This window comes from Wyeomyia smithii, chromosome 2 (assembly GCF_029784165.1).
Source record: "Wyeomyia smithii strain HCP4-BCI-WySm-NY-G18 chromosome 2, ASM2978416v1, whole genome shotgun sequence".
NCBI lineage: Eukaryota > Metazoa > Arthropoda > Insecta > Diptera > Culicidae > Wyeomyia > Wyeomyia smithii.
In genome coordinates this window covers 272,819,626-272,840,697 of record NC_073695.1, presented here as the reverse complement: position 1 = coordinate 272,840,697, position 21,072 = coordinate 272,819,626, and the positions used below count along the sequence as shown (strand labels likewise).

The 21,072-nt window shown below is 38.0% G+C and overlaps 2 protein-coding genes across 6 annotated transcripts in view; one reads left to right on the top strand and one right to left on the bottom strand.

Moving 5' to 3' along the window:
* Nucleotides 1-10,612, top strand: part of LOC129721225 (uncharacterized) — a 42,167-nt gene extending 31,555 nt beyond the window's left edge. For all 5 annotated transcript variants that reach the window (XM_055673537.1, XM_055673538.1, XM_055673534.1 and 2 more), the window contains 4 exons: nt 4,032-4,698; nt 4,760-4,958; nt 5,024-5,124; nt 9,785-10,612. In XM_055673537.1, coding sequence (XP_055529512.1) covers nt 4,108-4,698; nt 4,760-4,958; nt 5,024-5,124; nt 9,785-10,159 — 1,266 coding nt within the window. In that variant the 5' untranslated portion in view covers nt 4,032-4,107 and the 3' untranslated portion in view covers nt 10,160-10,612. The remainder of the gene's footprint in view (nt 1-4,031; nt 4,699-4,759; nt 4,959-5,023; nt 5,125-9,784) is intronic.
* A 317-nt stretch (nt 10,613-10,929) lies between these two features.
* Nucleotides 10,930-13,096, bottom strand: LOC129721226 (uncharacterized). The gene is made up of 3 exons (XM_055673540.1): nt 13,063-13,096; nt 12,709-12,965; nt 10,930-12,650 (listed from the first exon to the last, which is right to left on the bottom strand). Exons 2-3 carry the CDS (start codon nt 12,898-12,900, stop codon nt 12,381-12,383), a joined length of 462 nt encoding a protein of 153 aa, XP_055529515.1. The 5' UTR covers nt 12,901-12,965; nt 13,063-13,096; the 3' UTR covers nt 10,930-12,380.
* Between the last annotated feature and the right edge of the window lie 7,976 nt (nt 13,097-21,072).

The following is a 21,072-nucleotide window of genomic DNA, read 5'->3' as shown; positions in this document are numbered from 1 at the left end:
CTTTTCTACCTCACGGTGACAAGGCTCGCTGTCTAAATACAATCTTGAACGAACATATCAAACGAGTACTCGCCACCACGACGTTTTTTTTTTCCTCAAACGTATTTTGACATTTTTCATAGAAATAAGAATTACGTACGTTGTATTCGAAAATTTTGAAAATTACTTATATCAGTGGTCTTGTAATAATATTTCTCAACATAAATAGAACTAAGTAGACTAAAATAGACCAAAATAACTAAGCGAATGACAATATGGATCTTTTCAATGCGCGAGTGTCAACTGACCTTTGTTCTTTGTGTGAGAGGCGACGGTTGTTCAATATTTACGAGTAAAAGCCTACTGCGACGCACACTAAGTAAGCGAAATCAAATGAAAGTGTTGACCATTTTCAAGCCTAATCAGGTGTCAGTTTTCTCCATCGTCCATGCAATGTCTGGTCGTAGCGAAAAAGGCATAGTCAAGGGAAGCGAAAGTCCCGTATCTCTCGTGCTGGGCTGAAATTCTCGGTATTTTGTATTCAAAATGGTGCTTAGTGAAAATTATGTACGTTAGTGCTAGAGTACCTGTAAATTTGGCGGCTGTAAAAAATACCTTACTGCAAAAATACTAGAATTGGTGGGAAACGTTGCAAGAGATAAGGCCGATGCTATACTGAAAGTGAGGCGTACTAAACGCGTCTTTTCTTCAGTATACCCTCAGCCCAATAATAAAACAAGAGTCATTCCGCGTCATCTGCTGTTGGCAATCCGCAATGTTAAGGAATTGAATAAGGTTTTATCTGGCGTCACTATCGTCCAGGGAGGTGTTCTGCAGAATATCCAAGTTTCTCTGCTCTCAAAGAAAACGGGAACGAAGACTTAATTCGAACTACTCCAAGCTTTAAATAAATAAAACCAACCGTCAATTTAAGGACAAGCACATATTTTCGATTAAAACAGTTCAAATGAGATTTTACCTCAAAACAATATTCACAATTTGACATAAAATTTTCATCGAGCAGGATTCAATGCCACCCACACTATTTTGTGTTGACGATGAAGTGGTATTCTACCCACGCTCCACACCATCAACCACAATCAAGTGTATTTCCAAACCTATAACAACAAATACGTAAAACAGGCTGTCGTAATTCTACATGAACCCTGCTATCGTGTCTTATAAACAACCTCTGCAACTTTTTTCCATAAACATGGAATTACAAGTGACCGATGTGAAAGGAAAGATATTGTCGGTTTCTGCCAAATTTCGAAAAGATATATTGAAGTGGACCTGCACTCTGCGCTTTATACATTCGTTTTATACACCAGTAATATTAGTGAAAAATTTCAGACGAGTGAAAATACACAAACAAATCCAAGCAATCTAAAATGACAATTTTCACCACGTATTTTCTCGTAGTTGAAGAAAAAAACGGTTCCGACTGCGACTTTTCACCTAAACGATTTTTTTACATTTGAGCTCAGTCAGATTAAAATCACGCAATACACAGAAAAAAGTAGAAGGTTATATCTAACACACAACCGCGTTATTGACGTAGGACCATGAGCTATTATTCATTAACACATAACATAGTGAGCAAGAGGGTAGAAAACAAAAATTACCGCGTTCTCAATTGATAACGCAAGTCGTCCTTCAATAGGTGCAGGAATAATTCCTTGCTCCTGACGACGCTTTCGGCAGTCACGAACGTACTTCGCACGCATATACTCCTATATTTCAAAATAAAATGCTATATTCACCAGTCTTTGGAATAAAAATAAACCATCCGTTTTATTCGCTTCAAACTTAATGCTGCAAAACCGCTGCGTGCACAAATATTATCCGATTTCAGTCTCAAATTGGCGTATTTTGCTGAGAATAGAGGTTTGAGGAAATTTAAAAGTTTCGTAAAAATGGAAATGTAAAAGGAAATTTACAACATTAATTTTCCAACACATTATCCAGTTTTATATGTACTTATAAAAAGAAAAACCATTACCTTTCATTTGTAGAATTGTTTGTTCTGATAAAGACAGTGTTAACATTGGAGCAATTACTCTTAATCATTGAACAAAAACCGAATTCCGTTTTGGTTAGTAGTTAATGAGCTCTTTCGCTGCTGCCTCCACACCAGCCACCATTCACTTTGTCTATTTCGCAGTCGGAAATTGTCTTCTGCCGCAGGAGAAATGAACCGAAAAACAAATCAGACACAATCCGATTCGGTTGCATTTCGCTAACATGATTGAAATTTTACTTCTAAAGCGCTTAACAAGATGCGAGAGAAATAGAAAAATGGACTCTTACGGAAAGACAAAGTTCTACGTCAAAACTTGCTTGATAACTGCTTTAAATTACTATGGAGTCTGTTGGTGTACCGAAAATATTCCTATTATAGTATTTTATGGTAATTGATGCGATTCCACTTCACCGGAGGAACAGAATGACTCCATCTGTTAGCGCACTCAAAGCCACATATAACGGGAGTTCAATAAAAATAATAATTTCTTCAGTGATAAAGTGAAAAAAAAATGTTTCGAAAAACCGCACAACGAGCTTGCGGAGTGCTTGTTATTTCGACGCCATCTTTGACCCAACTGACAGCACACGAAAGAAAATAAAACGACCGAACCGGTTTCTAGGGAGCCCAGAGAAATAAATTCTGAATGAAAAAATAAAATACCCTCTTTACTTTTTTACAGAAAGGTATTAAAACCATACTCATTTTCGTTCGACACGCGGGGAGCACTATGCAAAATTTTGTGAAATTACAAACGTTCGTTCCTTCAACTCAATAAAGATTGCGGATAGATCAGTAAATACATAATCACACTGCGATGAGACACAATCGAGAGCAATAAATAGAGGCTGCTAAAATTGGAAAATCACATACTGGCCCACTGACAGATGTGGCGGCCTCTTGTCAAAACTTATTTTTCAACAATATTCTGGAAAAGGCTGAAACAAAATGAAGAAATGAATAATTTGCTTTTAATAATTGACGATTAATAATGACATATATTCGATCGCGAATTGCGTTTTCTGGTTCACTTGCAGTAACGCGTGTGCCGTATTATAGCAACTCAAAACTTCTAAGTTTCTTATTCGTAACATTCATTATAAATTCCATTATTACGTTATTGAGCTAATTACACTGATTTTTGAGCCTTGGAGTGTCTTGTTCAACTTACTCATCATCTATCTGGTCTAGACTCTTCATGACTTAATAATTCTTTTCTTACTTATTTCGAATTAGTCATCTAACATTTTTGCTATCACCGAGTAAATTGAGTAGTATTGGCAACACTTTCTATGACTGTTGCTGGAAAATCATATGTGTAACTTGAGCAAAAACCATATTTTTATGAAAAATTCGAATTTCGCAAACTCAATATTATAAAATGATGAAAACGGATGAATGTTAATCTCGATAAGCTCTTTACTGGAGATGGTATTTAGAATCCTCCAATAAGTTCTTAATATAAATATGCTTAAAAATGTTGAAATTGAAAAAACTCATTCTTTAACCCAATCCCGGCGGAGAGAAATCAAAATCTACCTCATGGTCGAATAAATTTTTGCGATTCTCTGATTATTTTGGCTGGAATCGCTTGGATCACTCATATGCTTCGTATAGCTCTGCAATATTGAGCCTACCACATCAAACGTTAATACCACGAGCCAATATGTTATGATCAACAATCTTTACTCGCCATATTCACTCGCAGTATTCCCAACAAGAGCGTTTTATTTTGATTTCTGATTTCAGCCAAATAACTTACTAGATGTTGTATTCTATTCACTAAGAGCCAACCCTAACATAAATTAAATGCAAACGGATAACTTCTTGATTCATTGATAACCTTTTTTTGCTTTTTTGCCTATTTCTCAAGTAGTTTAGCACAGATACCTGATATGTAATCAATCGATAGTAAGCCAACTCTGCTGCATCGCATAGTTTTCTTTGATAATTCAATTTACGGCCTGATTGCTTGACTAACTTTGTGCATTTTTTCTTCTCTACCCCCGGCTCACGTTACCGTTTATAGTATAACGGCATAGCTCGCAAAAAAGTTACCGAAAAACTGACCAGCCTACAGAAACGGCAGCAGCCCCTAGTCAGCAATGCAGTTCGGCTGGGCATACGATGGCGTTAACGGTTCCGTGCCGAGGAATGTCGGTCCGGAATGTGCCGAATTCCTGCCGCCTAGTCGCAAGCTGCTGGAAACTTTGATCCTCATTCCACTGAGCATAATTGCGATCAAAATTGCTGTGGCGCGGATGAAACCAATCACATTCCGACGGAGGGCACCCTTAGTTGGTACCCCGCAGCATGCGGGCAGTCCCATGGGTTTCCGGAGTAGTAGCATCAGCCATCTGGCAGCCGGAGGTGGCAGCCACAATCTGCAGCATCATTATCAAAGAGTAGGCGGAAGCACCGCTGGTCACCACCTGGAACCAGATCACCGGGAACTGTTGATTCAGCAGCACAACCATCGGCGATCTTCATCAGTGGAATACTGCAGTTGTCACCGGTGCAGCACTGCAGCTTCAAATCCTGTCAATTCAGTCCTGGACGGCGAAGCTCCTAGTTTAGTGAAGCAAATTCTGCTGATTACCATGACTCTGACGCTGGGCGTCGAAATAGGCTTTAAGTTTGCAACTAGGACTGTTATCTACATTTTAAATCCTTGTCATGTTACCACGTTGATGCAGGTTTGAGGCTCTGGAAGGTATTAGTTGTTACTCAGAATAAACTTACTAATTTTATTCGCAGATTTATCTACTAGCATGTAATAAACCGAGGAAAAGTACAACGGGTCTCTTCCGGTTGCAGATGAACTACCTGAACGGACCGATGCTGGCGTTTATGTTTCCGGAAACGGACAGCCGACAGCTACCGATGGAAGCGGCCATCTACTGGATTCAGCATGCGCTAATGTGCATCATACCGATCTATCTGTTAAGAACTGGAGGTGAATGACAATACTGTGATAATAGTTTAAAAGCAGCGGTATTCAAGCTTTTTTTTTGTTTTTAGGCGTCTACAATATGGAAGCCATGAATGATTTTACTTGGAACACTGTAGGTTATGCAGCGATCATCATCTACCATTTTGCCTTTTTGCAAATTGTTGCTATTGTAAGTATGGTTTGGTATTATATACAACCTTTACGAATGTTCTGGTTTGACTGAACATCAAACAAAAAATTTAGGAATGAATGTATTAGGTATGTGCTCGATGGAGTACCCGGGTACCTTTTTAAGTTTCACTACACAAAATTCGATAGTTCACCTCAATCAATAGTGATCAAAATCAGTGACGTGCAATCTTTTCCTCGTATAACTTCCAATCGAATCCAACCGTAGCGATATCGAGCATAAAGAGAAATCTACACGTCACACACATGTCGTATGTATTGCCATTGTTTAAAACTGTCATATCGAAGTCGTCGCAATAATTATAGATCAAAGCGAAGCAATTATCATTATAGGAGGAGCCACAAGCCACGCCATGGGAGTTTAAATATCCCAAAATCGGCCGTGATGAGGGAAGAAGTTCTATAAAATCCAAAAACAGCGATTGCCCAACCTGTGCTCTGGGGTAATGAATACAATACAAGGCTCTATACCTAGTACTGTCACTTGACGCACGACAATTTCGATACCTGGCCAAGGTCATGGCGAAAAATATATTAATTTCTCAGAGTATTTATTAATCAAAACTTTGAGTGAATTAATTTTGGGGATATTATTTCTACAATTCCACTGCAAAACAGAGACAGAATCCTTCACTCCAGAATCCACCAATTGCTTCCAAAACTTTTCAACTGAAAATAAAAATGCCAGCAGAAGACTTCTAAGGGGATCACTTATGTTGAATTTTTGAAAAATCCAGTCCACAATATCTGAAAACTTCAGCAGTCCACATACTGGCTGAATCTTGGACGAAAAAGAAGGAAGAGTTGGGCAATTTGATGTTCCTGGAAGTGCTGGAATTCAGTTTAGCCAATCCCGGAGGAGTTTGATTTGGATTTCCTCTGACCTTTCCTAGTAAATTTAGAATAAAGGCTTTTTCTTTTCCTAGACGCGAGGGCATGCGGATAGCTCATGCGGAGTTTGTTCACAATAGAAGCTGCTGAAAAGCCACCTAGCACACAGTTAGAAAAAAATCCCAAAGTTTATGTCAATTCGCGTATAAAAAATTGCTTATGATAAAAAAAATCCATTCCACGCAAATTTTAAGACATTGCACATAATTTTGAAACCAAAATCGAGGTTTACGTCAAAAGCTTCACATTTGCCTCAGCGTTCTTTATTGATGGATGGTCGTGTGACGCAACTCCTTGCACTTGTGGCTGTTCATTACCCACTGTACAAACAAGCGCACGGGTAACCGTACCTTGTCTCCAAGCAAATAGCTCGGTAGAGCAGTCCCGGCGAAAGTCACCCAATACGAGTCTGATTGGGTGAATGTGTTGACATCCTTATCGAGCGATATTGAGTGCAATTGCTTGCAATCCAGTATATTTACCGGCTGAAGACTGGAATCCTTTAAACGATCGGTAACTTCAGTAGATCTTCGACGGTCAAACTCGAATAGTTGACCACGCCGTCGCACGGTGTCCCTGGTAGAAAAGACTTATCCGAAAAAATAGTATCGCTCTAATACTCTTCATTTAAAAGTTTAAGGAGTCCCCTTAAATATATTCATATTGAAATGTTCTATCGGCTGGTCTGAGAAAAATTTTCTCATACATTTTTTTGTAATTGAAAAGCAAGTGGGAATTATGCAGAGTTATCAAGGGTCTCCGATCGCACTGAAACTTTCAGGTTTTTTATTTTGCATATAATGGAAGAATTACTTGTTTGGCATAATCTCAGATTTTTTGAAAAGAGGTAAGTGAGGTAAGATAGACTCTCGAAAATTTGGAGTTCAAAAACTGTTGAAAAGACCAAAAAATGCTATACCTTTTAGTACGCTTAATCGATTTCTCTGAAAATTTTTATGTAATTTCCTCCTTTAAAAATACACAATGTCGGTTATTTTAAATTGCAGTCTAAGTAATATTAAATTTGCATTTTTCTTCAAACATTTGGTGATTTTTGTAGTTTTTTTCTTCTGTCAACAGAACTGGGTCCTAAATTTAAACAATATTTTTTAAAAAGTAACTCAAAAGATTTCAATGGAATGCGTCGTTTTAGAAATGACCGAGAAATTGACTTTTTCATCACAATCTTTGGGCTATCAGTTGACCATATTGTGCGAGAAGCGCAACTCCATTTTGCTCCATTGAAAACATAACCTCCCAGCTGGTCTTAAAGTACGATGCTAGTCTAATAAATCAGTCGGCGTATGTTCGGATTTCGGCTGGGAGAAACGTCTAACGAATTATTCACATCTCAAATTTTCGTAATTTATGCATGCATTGCATTACTTTCACACAATTTCTTGAAAAGAAAAAAGCGAATTTCTGTCAAGTAACCCTAATAGTTGTTGATTTTTGTTGTATGGATCCAGCTGAAAAGTTACTCACATAAGTCACACTGCCTTGTGTATCCAGTACACTAAGGTCGCTTTTTACGCGGATTCTGGAATTTACGCGGTTTTTTTACGCGGATTCCAGAGTTTACGTGTTTTTTCTACGCGGAATTCACGCGGATTCCGGTTTTTCTTTACTCGGATTCCGCAATTTACGCGTTTTTTACGCGGATTCCGGAGTTTACGTGTTTTTTTACGCGGATTCCGGAATTTCCACGGTTTCTCTTTACGCGGCACATATCCCCCACGTGAAAAGCGACTTTAGTGTTCTTCAAAACATTCTAAGGGTACAAAAAGCAAACCGAATTGCAGAAAAATCGATGCATTCTACTCAAAGTCACATTGACATTATTATTATGGTAGTTCCTGGACACTAAACTTCGGAATGCCATTTTTTTAGACATAAGGCCAAATTCTGTTAACAAGAGAAAAATAGATGAATCAATCACCATATTTTTGAAGAAAAATGCAAATATCTTATAATAAAACCTCGACAGCAGTTTTTAATAACCGACATTTTATGCTTTTTATAGAATAAAATTACCATGTCGAAAGTCATAGCATTTTTTTGTTTTCAGCTTATTTTGAACTCGAGGGTCTTTTTATTCCATTTTACCCTTTTCAAAAAATCTGATATTATACAAAACTTTGTTTTTTATATGAATAAATAAACCTTGAAAGTTTCAGCACGATCGGAACATATTGTTTATTTCCATTTCACTAGCTTTCAATTACAAAGAATGTCTAAAAAAAATTGTTTTAGACCCGCCGATTGAACATTTCAATTTTGGCATATTAAAGGGGACAGCTCAAGCTTTCGAATGACGAGTATTACTATTAATACTATTACGATACTATTTTTTTTTTTCGGATAAGACAGCAATCTGGTTTGCTTGCTGGAGGCATGACACCGAATCACGCAGTTTATCGGGAAGGATTTTTATCATCTCGATCACGGCCGAAAACCGTGCCAGATCCCTACCAATTTGCATTGTACTCAATGTTTTTACTTTGGGCCGGAAGTACACAACCCATGGCCCTGGATATCCTTCTGCATATAGCTGCACTCGATGAATCTGCTCTAGTGGAACTTCTTACCCGCCTCGTGGAACCTTGTTGGAAGCTCGGATAAACAGACCCATACAAAGCGCGTCTGTTTTTGTAAAATCGGACAACTCAACAGCAGATCCTGTCTCCTTTGAGGTTCACTTTCGAATGACCGGGGTGACTTTGATCAACGTAGAGTGAGACTTGGCTGTGTTAACAAAATTGAGGAAGCGTAAATCGACTTAAACGAGTTCCTAAATATGAGAAGCCATTTGGAGGCAATTCACAATTTTTGATTTATAATGTCCACGAATCATACGAAAAAATATCAGAATATATATGAACAATTGTTTACGGAGTGTTAAGGGGACTAAAATCACCAAAAATTAGTCCACGTGGAATGTGGATTATCCAATGGATCCAAGTAGCATGTTACGTGACGTTGTGGGTTATCGTTAAAAAATAAAACATCTAATACCCTGTCGAGATTTTTGTGACCCAACATTGCCTTCGAGGAAAATATTGCTAAAATAAAAATAAAAGTCTTTATATACAAAATTTATTAATTTTAGGAATCAATCTGGTAACTCATTCAAAAAAACTTCGCATATCGTAGCTTGTTGTTTTGTATTCGTTTTAACCGATTGTTTGCAATAAAGATCGCTGAAAATCCACTTTATTTTCGATTCATGTTTTAGCATGAAAAACACTCTTTGATTAGTAGGAGACGCATGAGGATGCGTAGTTATTTTTCCAATCGTATGCTGCGAGAACGAGGGAATTCCGTTGAAAACTGGATTGAGTTATAGGCATTTGAAATTGGACGAATTTCGTTGAATGTACGATATAGGCATTTGAAATTGGACGAATTTCGTAGACCTCCCACGGAGCCGTAGTTCTACGGTAAATCACCAGGCAATGGAAACAGAGAGTTGAATGACTGCAAATTGAGTTTAGGCAACGATTTGAATTGAAGTACGCCGAAAACGCTCTAAGGCCCAAAATCAAACTGTCAAACACGATTTCAAATGGAAAAGTAGGAGTATGAAGACATAAGTAGGTTAGAGTAAGCGGAGACAAAGTAGGAAAAAGTAATTAAAGTTGGAGTATATTAGAAGCTGATGATAACGGTGATGTTGTGTATTTCCTATACCGTTGGGATTTCCCTAACAATTTAATTTGGAAATAATAAACTCTTCCAATCCATTTCAGCCCACGCAAGTCAACCTCAACCACATGTTGTGCGCGGCGCTCAAGGATCCCTTCGATGGTCCCAACTACCGCTCGATGGCCGTCCTCCACGAAGCACTGCTGTGCACTATTCTTTGCAAATTGGTCACCTTCCTGTTTAATCCAATGCCTCCGCCAATCATCACCAATCCACCGTTTATCAAAAACGGTGGCTCCCTAACGGACCCCTCGGGGGGAGCTATTACCATCACCTCGCCCCTGGTAACAGCCTCCGGTGGTCATCACTACGTGTCTCGCCCTTCATCAAGACCGTCGTCCCGTTCGTCATCGCCAGCCAAGTCGGTGTCGATGCTGCAGGAAAACAATATTATTATTAAAACAAGCAAGATTGACTAGTGGACCATTATCGCACGTTGGATCGCCGCCTTTTCGGCTAGTTGAAACTAGATATAAGTGCAGTGTACATACGCCAGTTCTCGCGGCACAGGAAACGCCATGGGTCGGATTCAACTTTTGTTAGCGCATTCATGTAACAAAAAGTGCTATATAACCAAAATTTAGTTTAATTCCAACGGGAAGCGTTGCCAAAAATCACAGGACTTCTTAATTTAAATTGAAATATTACCACAACCCTGCAATAGTTGACTCGAAAAGGTAGTTTGAGAAAAGATTATAATTTCAATATTCGCTTCCACAGCTGACCAAAGCTTTTAGTTTTTTTACTGTTTTATTTGTTTATAATAAACATTACATATGCGAATGATACGAATGCAATGCAAAGCTTACTAGTGATCATACTATTATATTTTAAAGCGAATTTAGACCATGCCTTTTACCATTTTTTTTTTTTTTTCAAAAAGATTTTCATATCGACTGCTTTGTTAACAACACTTCAAACACAAAGTCAGTAATTTGCATTGTAAAATATATTCTACTGGCTCTTCGGATGTTTTGATAATCAAACCAAAAAAGTACATGTGTAGTCAATTTTTCTCTCTCGGTATTAATTGGAAGGAACTAAGTTCGAAAAATTAGTAAAAGGCAAACAAAGTTTGCGAAACGTTTATGCTCCGTAGCACCGTAGGATACTAGCCTTAATCATCCCAACTTTAGTGATCATTAACATATTATACTTAAGCAGTCAAGTGTTACCAGATGCTTTATTAAAAAAAACTTTCCAATTCTTTGGAACATTGTGGGCAGTATTTGCATTTCCAGAAGTCAATCATTTCCAAGTAGGACAATTATTATTAGTGTTACTCAAGTACTTAGCACTGGAGGTAAGGAATAATTCCAACCAATAAATGACAATACCTTTTCAATCCGTCACTTTCACGATATTTTGATGGTTACCGTGTAGAGTTAGTAGAGGCAAGCGAAACAAACCTTAGCAGCATACGAAGTTTTTACGAAGGAGAGAGTGAGAATAGTGTGAAACAAAATCTTTTAAGTAGAATCTGTTAGGCAACAGCGGAAACAATGCTACCAATTAACCATATGTACTAGAAACATTTTTACTTTTCTTGAAAACGATAAACTTAACTCAATAAGTTAGATTAGTTAACATTTTAAATGGTAAAGTGTGAACAGCGGTAGACAAGTGTGTGAAGTTATTGAATCATACTATACATATTGCAATAAATATATAAATATATATTTTTCCGACGATTGGCCAATTAGCCGCCTTAGTGCATTCCAGCAAGAAAACACATCAGTTTCGCAGCTTCGAAACTACTTAAGTCGTTTGTTGATTGTTCAACTATTTCACATACAACGATTAATACTACTACTATTACTACTACACACTAAATTGAAAACAAATAACATGCGTTGCGATATAAACTACGATCAATTCAGTGTGCCTTTAAGCCGAGCGCGTGGCGAGATCTGTCGAAGTCGGAAGGCATTTCAGAGTGGAGTAAGACGCATCAGTGATTAATGTCAACCCAAAGCTTAACGGTAAAAAAAAATATAAGTTCGGTTGTGTTTCCACCGTCCTGGACACAGCAACAAAGCAATCAATCAAACAAAATAAAGGAATTTGTTTACAGAACCAGGTCGATTATGTGATTTCGAGAAAAAAAAACTAGCAACCTAATATTAACAGTATGCGTTCCGATCAATTAGTTTGTCTCGGTCCATTCGGAAGTGTTCCGAGGATAAGCATCACACACACATACAATTGTTGATACAAGCGAAACTTAGTCAATATGCAATAATTTATGCCTAGAAACCTATGATAAACTGAAAACGATACTGCTTGTGATTCTCATCTCTCGAGATTTCTCTTATTACTGAACAAAATTAACAAAAATACAATGATTACTCTGCACGTACCTACAATAATTTCCATCAATTGGCAGCAGACATATCAGTTAACTGAGCAAAAGTATGCAAAAAAAAATGAAATTAACATTGTTGGACAAGAAAAAAAAACACTCTCATCACTTGAACTTAAGGTTTACAGATTAAGTAAGATTAAAACAGAATTAACAAACACAGAAAAAAGGCCATTTCAGCATTGACAACGGGAAACTAGAGATAATAAAACGTTACTGAAAAAAAAACACAGTCCGTTTGTCATTTCGATTGAAGTCAAAACAACTTAAAACCTTCGTCACGAACTACTAAGCGTTTCACTGGACAACTGTTCTGGCAGCGATGCCAATACGTACAACTTATTCAATTCAAGTCTGCCAATCGGTGCACACCTCATTTCGATGTAAACATTTTTGAAAAAAGGAACCCAAAACGGCTCTGCATACACATCCAACCGGACATGGTTGGTACCGATTCCACCCTGGACCAAATCTGCCCGAAAACCGCCGAATCCACTTGGAACGGTTCCTAGTTGCAGTATGATATAGGTGATAATTGCACCGGTAGGCTGTAATAAAAGGATAAAAAAAAGTTTTCTAGTAAGTTTGTATTCGACATAAACTTACGTTATGGAAATTGATGATCTGCGGACTGTCTGCCCAGCGCAGAATTGTACGACGATAACAGATAACGTCATTAGCGCGCCATGTCCCGTACACAACCAGCTGGTTATTATCGCGAAAGTAGTCCTTTGTCGGAGAAATCCCCGCCATACTGGTAGCGACCACAAACGTCAGCAAACTTAACGGTAGCAGCATTCCGTGTGCAGTTTCGTCACAGTGCAACTGAACTGCAGACGAGTTTCGGTTGACCCTTTTATAAACTAAAAGGCAGTTATGCATTAAAAAAGAGTAGAATCACCAGATATCGATTATTGCTGCGAGTCAGAAACGATGACAATCGTCATCTAGTGACTGTACCTTCTTCTGTTTTGGTGACCTCATTTGGTTTGGCCGAAAATTGTCCAACAGAATGAAGCAAATAATTCTGATCATCTTCTCTTGAGAGAGGATTTCTCTGCATGCCTTTTGATGCTGCTCTCTGCATTGGATATCATTGCGAACACGAAGTGGGATGCAAAACATCACTTTGAAAATATTATCGAACTGCTTTCTTTACTAAGCAATTTACGTTGGACCTCTAAAGATCCAAGGATTTAAATTAAATTACAAACCCTTATGGTCATGCGACACTAATCTTGAAAGGCAAAACATATAGTTAAATCAAAATATCGCACTTGAGTAAGAGTGAAGGTTTGAATTAATTGAAATACCGATAACATCATCAGGAGTTTGCTCAAAATATCGAAAACTACTGTACATGTTCTGAAAAGTAGTAAATTGCGTCACAAATTCAGTCGTTGTTACATGTTGTGGTTAATTTACTTGAAAAAATCAACTTCAAAGAAGTTCACAATTATAATTTGAAATGTTGCCTTGCAGGCAGGTATTGCGTGAGTGTTATTTCAACAATATTTTGAGAATTTTTATATGCTTAAAATTTTATATCTATTTCCAGTTACAGCCATAATCATGATGTTATCCAGAAACAACATACGAAAAAATAAAGAGTCTTTCGTTCCAGATTATGAATCACTTTTAATTTATTGATTTTTACATAGCATCCAATAAAAATTATAGATTTTCAACCGCTCGAATTATTGAAGTGCATACAACCTACAATTAGGAATGTAACAATGGTTTTCAGATTTTAGAACCAAGAATTTAGAAATCGAAAAAGTACAATGTAGATTATGAATAAAGTTCTGTAGATTACGAAATGCAAAACTGGTCTATAGAAACATAAACTACGTGTCCAGGTACCAGGAATATAAATTTTGGATCTGATTTGCCGTTTAAAAACTAATTGTATCATCTCGAAACTGGTTGAAATTATAGATTTTGAAATAAGGTTTGAAAAACAATGAAAAAAAAAAGAGTTGTGTACATGGTGTAGACGTAGAACTACCTTAAGCTGTTTATTGTACTACATAATTGCATTGTTGATGTTTAAAGTAAACTCCTCCGTTTCCTATACAGTAGGTAATAGATAAATTTTGATTTTTTCAAAAAATTTTTCAAAAGATTTTCAAACCGCTATCTTGGGGAGGATTGTACAAAACGCACCAGTTAAGCATTTGCACGATTTACAGAGCTTCTAATCATTTTCAAGCGAAATTAAACGTGTAGGATGATTGTAGGATCAATACAATGCATGTTCATGATGAAGTTAATTCTAAAATGCTTGATTTCAATGTCTTCTTTGGTAAAAAATACCATTGCCACCAAACAAGCCCGTGACCAAAACGCACCACAACAAAGGCCAATATGCTTCAAAGCAGAAATCAGCACGCGAAGTGAGAAGTGATTGAAGTCTCAGAAGTAAAATTAAAAGCAATGGAACGTACGCTAAAGTGTCAAGCAATCTCGTGCAAGCGCTTTTTAGTGCATTCTGCCCCAATTTTAATTTTGATCGTTTTTAGGTAAAAGTTGACGAAGGTTAGGGAAATAAATTTAAATACTCATAGTATTATAAATTCCAAAAGTGTAAAGGTTAGGGTAATCACAGTTGTTTTGTATTATTTCAAGTCAGTTTATCATAAAAGCTTATATAAAATTCATGAATAATTACATGTTGGACAGAGCCAAAGCCAATTGCGCAATTTTTTGAGTATTTTAGTCATTATGGCTCTTTTTTTATAAAAGAACTGTAGAGAAGCTGGATTTTTTTAGAAGAGCAAAGAAATTCGTCATAAAAAGCCATATGTGTAAGTATTTTGGGGAATTATTAGCATGGGCCTTCTTACCCAACTGGTGCGTCTTGTACGGTTTTCCCTTACTCGCTGCTGCAGGGAAAGCTAAACTACAAAACACCACCGCCCGCCGAAATGACGGCCTTTGTTAGGGCCACACGATGATTGAAAATGTCAAAATCATAGTTTGTGTTGTATTATTTGAGAGTACTACTAACTTTATTGCTGATTATGTTAGCTATTTTCACAAATTACTAGAATTTTTGTATATATTTTCATCACATATGAGTTAAGAAGAACTTATGGAGGTACAATTGTTTTAAAAATATCGCCAAGGGGTACACGGACAAAAAAAAGATTGAGAACCGCTCTCCAAAAAGATCTTCATTGCAATTTGATTAAATATCGAAAATCAAAAGCTAGGAATGTGCTTTCCAGTTTTTTTTATTTTCGTGAGAACATTCTCACAGAAAATTTCAAAACTTAATATCATTTTTAATGTTCTAGTTTCTAAATGGCATCTGTAGTTGATCTCCGGACTCAGGGCATCATACTGATTCCGGAAATACCTATATTGGATGGTATTTGGCCATTTCCCAGATCTGATTTGCCAAAATCTATGTTTGATATTTTTCAATAACATCAAACTACAATTTTTGAACGAACGCGTTGCTGCTATTCTGATCGATTCCTTGAAATTCTTCGTTAAAAAAATTTCCCGTCATAAGCATTGAAAAAATAATCATTTGTTTGTTTCCTTTTTTAGAGTTTTATTTCCCAATTCTATAGAAGATTTTCTTTCAGAACATAGCTCTACGTCAAAATAAAAATCCTGATTCTTAAACAGAAATTCTTACTTGTTATGTTAAAAAAAACAGGAGCCACCATCTTGAATCGAGAATTCCAAATTACAGAGATCCCAGAAATTTCACGCAGGGCCGGATTTGGGTCTTGGGCAGATATTTCCGGAGGCTCTAGGCGTCGTACACAAATTACGTAACGCATGAAGAGGGAGGGGGGGGGGGTCAGCGTTACTTATTGTTACATAGGGGGGGGGGGGGGGTAGTGGAGACAGTTACGTAACTGTGATGTTTGCTCGAAATTGAAATTTCCGGAGGGGGGAAATGTAGATTTTTAGCGTTACGTAATTTGTGAACGACGCCCTATTTCCTAAAAACATTTAATGGTAAGAAAATTTCAAGTAATTATTGCTGATAGCGTTTATTATCATACAATAAACGCTGCGCAGTCTGCGTTTTGCTTCGGATAAATTCGATACAAGGTGTGCTCAAACAGCAAACAGCGTTTCTAAACCACGTGGTCATGAAGAGGGAGACGGGGGGGTTTGTCAAAAGACCACGGAAGACCACGCAGTGAGGTGAGGGGATTAACGAAATGACCACTTGGTATTTTTCCTGACATATAATTCATTGTTGCCACCAAGTCAAGAATTAAGTTTTTTTTTTATATTTTTCTCCGAAATCTAGAATGTACTGAAAGTTTAATAATAAAACTGTAAAAATTCGAGTGAGTTTTTGAAAAAGACCACGTAGTTAAAGTCGCAAGAGGGGGGGGCAAGTGATCAAAATATGACCACGTAGCTTAGGAACGGCCCCTTACTGGTAAAATAACACTGGTCAACACAGCTTTCGGCCGAGAGCTCGAAATCAAGTCTTCAGAGATTTAAATAAAGTTTTTCCGTGAGCGAACGTAGAACGACGACCCCGGCAAATGGTTTGGTTTAAAAGTTATAAGCTTTTTTTCCCTATTAGACCTTTCGAGCATTTTTTTTTTTGCTTTTGTTAACCAGTGTGATATGCAATAAAACAAGCAGGTACGTAGCCGATTAAAGCCTATTTTTAGAATTTCGTTCAGAAGTAGGGCTCATAAGTTTCGTCTTTTTGAAAAAAGTTCACATGCAAATTTCAGATCAATCGGACTTCGGGAACACATGTCTCAGGGCAGTCGAAGTTTCACTTTTTTACCGATAAAGAAAATGCAAGATATTCGTGTTCGTGTTCCACCCTTCTTTCGTTGAAACCGAGTCTGATTTGACATAACCACGACCCGTTAGAATTTCAATGATTCAAAAAATCTAAGATGGCGAATACAAGTTGTTCATATCATCGTATGTAGAATCCCGCGCTCTAAAATTTTTCGAATGGAAGTGACTTTTGAAGTAGAACAACGTTTCACTTTAGTAGGGTTGCATACTGTGGAAACTGTATCGAAAATGTACCCTTCTAAAGCACATATTATAAAATTAACGGATACAGAACTAATGTCTTAATCGATAAGTGAAATTTTCCCAAACTTTTGGTTCAATAATCTGTATATCTTTTGAATCGGAAAACCAAACAAAAATGAACTGAAAATCAATTAGAAAAGCCGCGGTTAACCAAAAACGAGCTCGCTTTCTTTTCGCGATGTTTATTTTCGACTGTTGTAAGAGGCTACCTCTTTTTGCAAGTTATGTCATTTTCTTAGTGTGGAGGGTAGGGGTTAAGCCAAGCTAGGTAGCAAATATGTAACTAAAAAAATAGATTTTTTGTGATTGTTCTTTTTAATCACTGTTTTGTCTGTTTAGGGCCATTTTTATTACATTCTTCTCTTTTCGTGTTTATTTATGATACAAGGTACAAGGTCTGACTTTGTGACGAAATTCTACGATGGTGAAGAGGGGGGGGGGGGTTGGGTGCGAAAAAACTTAAAACAAAGCTACGGCATTCATTGATGTTCCCTAACAAGAGTGCAACACTCTCAGCCTCAGTTTATTACCCTGTTGCGTGTTGCATATTGCACTTGTGCTGCTGGAGACAAAAAAAAATCTGTTCGTACTGACGTTGACTGGTGGCAGACATGTGTAACCGATCGTTACAGTAAAATTAAATGTTTTTTTAATTTAATGAAATGTACCTAGTAAACGCTCACCTATTTTTCATGTAACGTACTAAGCTTCCACAGTTCAACTCTTACACACAATCGATGGGCTGTCGCATACGGGGCGAAATGAGTCGACTAGCCGCCATACCAAATTTGAACTACGAGCATTGGCGGCTATCGAGTACGCGCCAACAGCGCATTTTGAATTCAGGCGAGCGAGTGATAAAGAGGTGCGAGTTTTTAAAAAAAAGAGGTAATTGGTGGTAAATGATTGTTGAACCGGAGAAACCGAGGAGTAAAAGAGGACAATCCTAAGAATTATCCAGGACCTTTTTGTTGCATTTAATTAATTTGCGATTGGCGATCGCGATAGCACTCGGCACCCGCTTCGGCCTAGGCAGCGTTAAGTTGCCTACGTCTAACCGTAAAAGACCAACGAGCTCTCGGGCAACGGCCCTAACCGTAAAGGAGAGGATTCCCTTCTCGGTTTGGCAGAAGTCGGTATCGTCCGTCGCCAACCGATCCACGCCAACGAAGGAAGCGCCTGAGAAGACCCTTGCCTGGAACGCCTTTCCAGGTCGCCTACACACCACCCACGCAGTTGCAGCCGCCCTGTCGCTGACCGGCGGAAAATCATCGTTCGACGCGGGACGCCGCACATCGAGCCAGGAGAGTCGAGAGAAGTAGCGGTACGTACCTGTCGTGACACCCGTCGAAGCACACACCACACCGTTCAATAAAACACTTTTTAAAGAAGTTGAGCGTTTCAGTGAAATTTAGTATCGCGAAATTCCTCCAGTTTGCCAAGTAGCGCGCCGGCCTTGTGACTAAGTCCAGGTCTCGTGCTGCTGAAGTTTGTCGGGAAGCTACCCTACTTGGAGGGTAGTGACAATTGGCGCTCAACTAAAATCGCGAAAAGGCAAACGGAGGATCGAGTAGCATAAAAAACTATTTAGTTTTTCACTGAAACGAGGGGAGAGTACACAATCAGTGTTGCACTGTTGTGTAGTCTGTTACACTACCACTTCTCCTAATCAGAACAATAGTTTAAAGTTGCGAAGTGGTTAGTTTCCACGGTTGTCGAAAAAAGTGGTCACGGTAGAAAGTACGTGCACCGAAAAGTAGTTAAATTTCAAAAAAAAATCCCAGGTATCACGTAGGTGATTAAGAGTCAAATCGTTAATTAAAAGGTCCTGAATACATTAAAACTTATACACATTATACATTGAATATACTTAAACCTAACACACACTATAACACATTGACATCAATTATTTATTATTTTTACTATTGTGCTACTTTTTCCTAAATAAATTATTTAAGTTTGAATTTTCTTATAATATTACAGTTTAGATTTGCTTGTATATATATATTTTTTTAAGTAAAATTAATTTAACTTTCGGTACTTATTCTAAAAAGACAATGACGTCTATATTTAAATTACAATACCGGTCGTTGAATCCTGAGCACTTGTTGGACGATGAAATTGAACACGAGTTGCTAATACGCCAGCAAAAATTTTCTAGTGGTGATTCGCGAGATGCAAAAAAGCGCAAACTGCGTAGTTCACTTAAGCTCCAGCCAGAAGTTGAGGATGTTCCGCTGGTTTCTAAGCAAGCACAGGAACTAGAATTCCGTCAGATCGAGGAAAAACTTGCGAAGATTCAATATGTGCTAGAGAGAAAGGTGAAGAAAAAAACAGATTTACTACCATTTAAAACTAGGTTAATACATTTACTATTCAGGGTAATGAGACTGAAAGATTTGTTGAACTTTGATACGCGCGGATTAGAAGTATTGGCAATCCAGTTGCTCAATGATAATTTTACCGCGAAGGATAAAAGGAAAAACACGAAAGATTTGAGTGAATCTGATGTCACTGAATCAGAAGAAAGTGATGAAGTAGAATGGGATACAGCAATTGAAGAAGACAAAGTGAACAGGAAAAAGCAAAAGAAAGGTACGTTGAAAGTTAATAGAATAGCAAGTACGCCTAAAACGGCAGGAAAACATAGTAAAAGTAAACCCACTAGCTCCGATAAACTAATAGCACGAATAATGTTGCAAGTGGACAAATACTTAGAACAAAAGCTTAGTCAGTTGAACCTCGCAGAAAATCGTTCGAACGTTAGTTCGGAGAAAACTGATAAAGAAGCAAAGGATATAAGAACTGAGAACAGGAATGGTGCAAATGAACGTAAGAACAGAAAGCAGAATAAAGCGAATCACGATTCTTATAAAAAGAAAAAAGAGCTGAGTAGAAGGACACGTTGTCAGGATAGGCAAGATAGCGATCAAGAGACAGATGAGAATACGGCTAGTGATAGTAGTTCCAATAGCTATTCTAGTTCGGATGAAGGGCCTCGAAGACAGAAATCGTCTCGTCAGCCACGTCCGGTGGCGGATTGGAAGTTAAGGTATGACGGAAGAGATGAAGGGAGGAAACTGAACAAGTTCATTGCTGAGGTAGAGTTTTTGGCTGAAGCTGAGAATATCAGCAAGCGTACGCTTTTTAATGAAGCCATTCACCTTTTTGCGGGTGATGTACGGACTTGGTATATGGAGGGAAAGCGGAATGCAATTTTTCGTAACTGGAACGAGTTGGTCATTGAGCTGAAGCAAGAATACCAGCCACCAGATTTAGATTTCCATTACGAGCAGCAAGCAGCAAACCGAATACAGCGAAAATCAGAAAAGTTTACTGATTATATCAAGGCAGTAACAGAGATTTTCGACTATATGTCCATTCCACCAACCGAACAGCGGAAATTTGAAATTATATTTCGTAATCTGCGATCGGATTATAAAAATGCGTTGGTAGTCAAAAATATCAGCACTTTACGCTCCTTACAGCTCTGGGGGAGAAAGCTAGACTCGGCCAACTGGTATCGCTACCGGCAAAAAGAAAATGAGACAACTCACAGACAATCTTATGTTCACGAGGTAGTCCAAAAACCGTACCATCGAGTACCCTACGACAATAGAGATGGAAAAAATAGTGATAAGGAGTGGAATAATGGCAGAAACAAGAATTGGCAAAAAGATGGAAGAAATGAATGGAATCGAAATCAAAACAAGGACTGGAAGCAGAAAGGTAGCAATGAACCAGAAAAATGGAAGAGCAGCAGAGACAGAGGCGAGCGTAACAAACCTGCCGAGCAACGAGAAAGGCACCTCCCATCCCCACTATCACCACTGGAAGGAAACAGCAAAAGCTTATTGGACAAGCGAGTAGCAGAATACCGGATACCCAACAAATACACCTGTTTCAACTGCCGTGGTGAAAATCACTACT